Here is a 5096-nt window from a genome sequence, read left to right as displayed (position 1 = left end):
GCTGCGTTCTTTTGTCAATCCAATGACAAAGGTTAATAGGGATGAGGATAATATAATCAAGGTCTTGAAAACGATCCCTTTAATCACATCAAGTATACTGTCATTAAAAATTGACGTGCAGAAGGTTACGTATAGTGTTTATCTTTGACTTTTTATTTATTTTTTATTTATTTTTAATTATTGGATGTTTGCTTTTGCTCTATCTAATTGTTGTGGCAGAAACCTACTTTGCGAGTAGGGATCGATGGAATTTTGTTCAATATTTAATGTACTATTTACACTCTTTTAAGTTATTTTTTTGTCCGTTTCTTCTCAATTTGGCTTATTAGAGTTCAATTATTTGAAAAATCATCCCGACTGGTACAGGAAAAAGAAAAAAAAAATGAAGAAAAAGAAGAAGAACGCAAAAGAAAAACCGTGCTTTCTTTCATTCACCAAAAGAATCAAGCAGGCTGCCTATGCCTAGTTCATTTTATTTTTTTGTCACCCTAAAATATGAACAGATTTATCTAAATTATAAGTTCAAATGAAAATACTAATAACAAAGAATTGATTATAATAAATAGTTTGAACTTTATATATATATATATATATATATTATTTTTATAGTTTAAAGATTTATATAACAAGATATACCAACATGTTAATCATTTTTGTCCAAAAAAATAGTGACCTATAATTCTTGAGCAAGAGAAAACAACATACTTTAAAGAGTCGGAAAAAAATACACCATTAGGAAACACAAAAGTTGATATGCAATATTTGACATTGACATTGCATAAACCAAGATGAAGAATTATCGCATGCAATGCAAACAAACCACCTCTGCAATTTGCATCAATATAATTGCATCCCAAAAAATAGTTTACAGCACATGGTATATACTCTAGGATAAAGAAAAGACAACGATTAGCGAACAAACTATAAGAAGACGTGAACTTTATCTACATCTTTGCACAAGTTTGGCTCTATATGACCACCTAACGACTATGATTATTAATGAAAGATAATGACCCCCATTCAGAATCTTTTATCAACTTCAAACATTGTGTAGCAGACTCGAGCTTTTTATAGGTCTACATCACAACAAACAAAAAACCATCTATCATTATTATTTTGTTGCAAAAAAGTCTTTAACATGATTAAGTTTGATACCAAATATTTTTCATGATTTATTAATTATTTGAGCTAGCTAGCTGTAATGTTTACTTAGGAAGAAGAATAGTATTTCAATATATTAGTCTAACGGCAAGAGAGGAACATTACAATTAATGATGAAGACTTCTTTCTTTTTCTTAGTAGCATGTTTCCATCATTATATTGATTAACATTTGGAAAATCACCATTTTATTTTTCTTCTTTCTTTTCCAGCACTACTACAATTTAGAATTATTAAATAAAATTTGACTATTGATGTGACAATGCATTAATATAGTAAACCTAACAAAAACAATGTCATATTTGTTACGTAAACTGGTATTTTTATTGGGGTATTTGGTGACTCTAATCTTGCTGTTTCCTTTTTACGGTAATGGACATGTAAGCTAAACAATTACAAATTAAAAGGTTAATATTAGTTTTATATAGATTGCAGATCTAATTTATCAGGATTAGAGAGGCTAAACTGAATGCGCCAAACACCACGTGCTTATCAATTTATTCCCAGACTATGAAAGTAGCTGAATTATTAAATTAATCTTGTAGATAAACAATGTTTGTCGGTGTAATAATTTTAATAGCAAGTTGGTAGGCGAAATGTGATTATCCTTTAAAATTAAAAAAAATGATAACATGTGAAAGAAAGAGAAACTCACATTTATTATTTAATAATACAATTGATTCAAACCCCAGATCAGACCACAACAAACCAAGCTGTGGATATTCCCAAATTACTTTTCATATAATTTTAACATCTTCTTTGCATTTTTATTCATTTTTGACAAATCCATGTAAATAAACACTTTCCTTTATCGAAACTATAAACTCCATTAATTAATAAAATCTAACTTCTTTTTTTTTTTTAATTTTATTTTCCAACTAAAGTCTTCAAGAAATCCGGGTTGCATTCCGGTTCATCTTCAAATTTTAAAAGAGGATTGGGAGGGGAGAGAGGATAGACAACGGCGTCGTCTTGAATTAATTAAAAGCACCACAATCTCTACGAATATTCCCATTTTTACCGGTTTTGACTCCGACCCGGCCCAACTTGGTCATGGCAGTGACGAAAGCTTTCTCAAAGGCCGTAGAACTGGTGGCCCATGCATTGACAGTGGGCCTAGATCTTTGGTCCGTAAAGAGGATTTGGTCAGAAGTGAATAGACCCAAACCTTGTTGAAGATTCTTGTAGTAGACGTTGTCAAATTTTCTAGGGGTGATCGGGTCCATGTTGATGGCTATCCTTGGGTCAACATCTTCGGGCACATCGCTTGGAGCTGACCCACATAAGTTTTGTTTATGGTGGGGTCGACTGGGTTTCCGTAAATCCGGTTCGCAAACTTGCTACAATGAGAGAATCCAAGGGTGTGCGCCGCTGCCCAAAACACATATTTATAATAAACTCTTTTTATCATTGTTATTTACCAGTAAAAAAAGATAAAATTAAATTTCTTCAAAGTTAATCATAAAATTAAATTTCTTCAAAGTTAATCACATATATATTTTTTTAATTTTTGGTAATGTTTTTCTTTTAGTCTTATAAAGACTATTCAAATCAAGAACTGGGCTAAACACTAGCTAACAATTTTAATTATAGTTATAATAGATTTATCTGAAAAACTATACGTTAAAAATTTTTCCACCAAAAAAAAAAAAAAAAAAAAAAAAAAAGCCAATTATTGTGCTTTAGAAACCAAAATCAACTTTTTGAAAAGTCATGTTATAAAAAACTAAATGAGGCATAATTTATATACATTATCTACTTATCTTTTGGTGGTCTAAATCCATGCAAACTTAATATTTGTGGTATTTTCAGCTTTTTAAAGTACCCAAAACAGAAAAATAAATTGCCGTGTCAGATGTGGCCCAGCTGGTAAGAAAAAAGGGAAAAATGGAATCGTTGCCTGACTCGGTGGGTATTGTCTACCTGAGAGAGCAATCATGTCAGTCTGAGTGAGGCCATGGGCTGCAAAGATGGAATTGAGCTGGTTGAGGTTGAAAGTAGGTTGTGGAAGCTTTCCATTTACACTTGCAGAGGTTGAACTCAGTCCGTCCAATCTTCCCAACTCAACCGCATATGATGGCCCACCAGACTGCATTATATATATGTACATACTTTATCTTTGTATGCTAATATTATTCTTAATGGTTGTTTGGGAAAGAAAGAAAATAAATTAATTAAAAAAAACTTTAGTTACCAGTGCAATGACATCTCTGGTTGCCATAGCAAGAATATCAGCGCAAGAGACTTTGTTTTTGCAAGCAGGAACTGCATCGACTGCGGCTTTGGCTTTGATCACTGTATCGAAACCATCTCCGGCTAATGATAGATTGTCAGGGTGGTCCTTCTCTGCAGTGTTTCCTCCAGCAGAAGCAATTATAACCGAAGCATCGCAGCCCTACATCATTAATTACTTCAGATCCAGATTCAGATTCATTTACTCGAGTTTTTCATTGCATATCCATATAAATGTGAAAATGGGTATCCATAAGTATAGTAAAATTTTACCAGCCGACACTGGACATTTTATGCTGGGGATGCCTAACTATATGTGATTTGTAAAGCACTTTGTTTCATGTTACATGTAATCAAATGTCAATCGGGCAAATAAAGTGTCCAACATCGCCTAGTTTACATAAATATATATATATATATATATATATATATGTTTTACCTGGACAAAACAATCATGGAAAAAGAGACGGAGAGTTGCAGGAACAGTAACGAAAGTCTGTTGGAATTTGGTCTTGACCACATTTCTAACAATGGATTCAACATTGGGGCAAACATTGGCGTAGTAATTTTGTTTGAGTTGCGCTGAAGAGGGAATAGGGAAGAGACACAACAAACAAAGAGAAAGCGACCACACAAGTAGAATATAACTCAGCTTGCCCATCTCAGAGGTCAGAAAGACAAAAAGTAGTGCAAATTGCAAATTGTGTTTGGGTTTCAAAGGAGATCGAGGTCGATCGGGGATATATATATATATATATACACATATATAAACGAAGGGTCAGAGAGACTAGTGAGGGTCATGTCTATTATGCCAGTTGGATTAAGAATCTTTTTATATATATATTTATATATATATACGTATACAAAAAACTAAAGGGCGTGCTTTTTGAAAGAGACGTTGATTTTGGGCAAGCTCTCTCTATGTCAATGGCCGCCTTCGCCCTATTTATTTATATTTTGCTCTTGTCCAAATATTATCAATCGGATTTACTTTTTGATTTTAACTTTTTGGAAACAAAACCAAATTCATTTGGCCTACAATACTTCATTAATGATCGCCAAACAAAAAAAAAAAAAAAAAGGACGAAGAAGGAAAAGGAAAAGGAAAAGAAAGGAGAGAAATCCCAAAACGTGGTCCAAGTGAGTAAGCACTAAATGAAAAGCGAAAAATGGACACAAATAGAAGTAGAATGCACGTTACGGTTGCTTCCTAGCTAGGGTCTTCCATGACCGAAAACAGTGTTAACATATAAACGACCAACCATGCTTTGATTCCTTGAAAAGACGTGATAGATTAGTACTACTCGAATTAGGGTTTTTAAGATCAATTTGGAGAATTAATTTGGTGAATAAACTAATTACCCGCTAGAAGGGTAAAATCTTTATTTCAAAAAATAAAAATAAAAAATAAAAAACAAGGCTAGGCAAAACCTAGATGCAGAATCAGATTGGATGGATATAAGTATGGCCCACCATTTTAGACTTAGAAAACCATGCCTTCTATTGAGCTGAGAGTTAATCAAGAATATTACACACATGGTCCCAGTTGTCAGTTGCGTAGTTTAGTCTCTCGCCCTAATTAAAAGAATCCTAAGAAATAACAACTTAATTAATGACAAGTTCATGTACATTAAACTAAGCTGCCGAGCAAATTGTATACATTTTACTGCTGTTGTCAGTTATATATATATATATGTATATTTTT

General features: G+C 32.7%; 1 protein-coding gene across 1 annotated transcript; it reads right to left on the bottom strand.

Annotated features, from left to right (window-relative positions):
* Positions 1-1794: 1794 nt before the first annotated feature.
* On the bottom strand, positions 1795-4204 carry LOC107424909 (peroxidase 51). Its single transcript, XM_016034799.3, is given in 5 exon segments — positions 1795-2415; positions 2418-2530; positions 3083-3248; positions 3354-3554; positions 3831-4204. Coding segments are annotated over 5 exon segments (981 nt in total). The 5' UTR covers positions 4053-4204; the 3' UTR covers positions 1795-2136.
* Positions 4205-5096: the final 892 nt, after the last annotated feature.

This window comes from Ziziphus jujuba, chromosome 7, assembly GCF_031755915.1.
Source record: "Ziziphus jujuba cultivar Dongzao chromosome 7, ASM3175591v1".
NCBI lineage: Eukaryota > Viridiplantae > Streptophyta > Magnoliopsida > Rosales > Rhamnaceae > Ziziphus > Ziziphus jujuba.
Note: the sequence above shows the minus strand (reverse complement) of the source record. Positions and strands in the feature narration are given on the sequence as shown.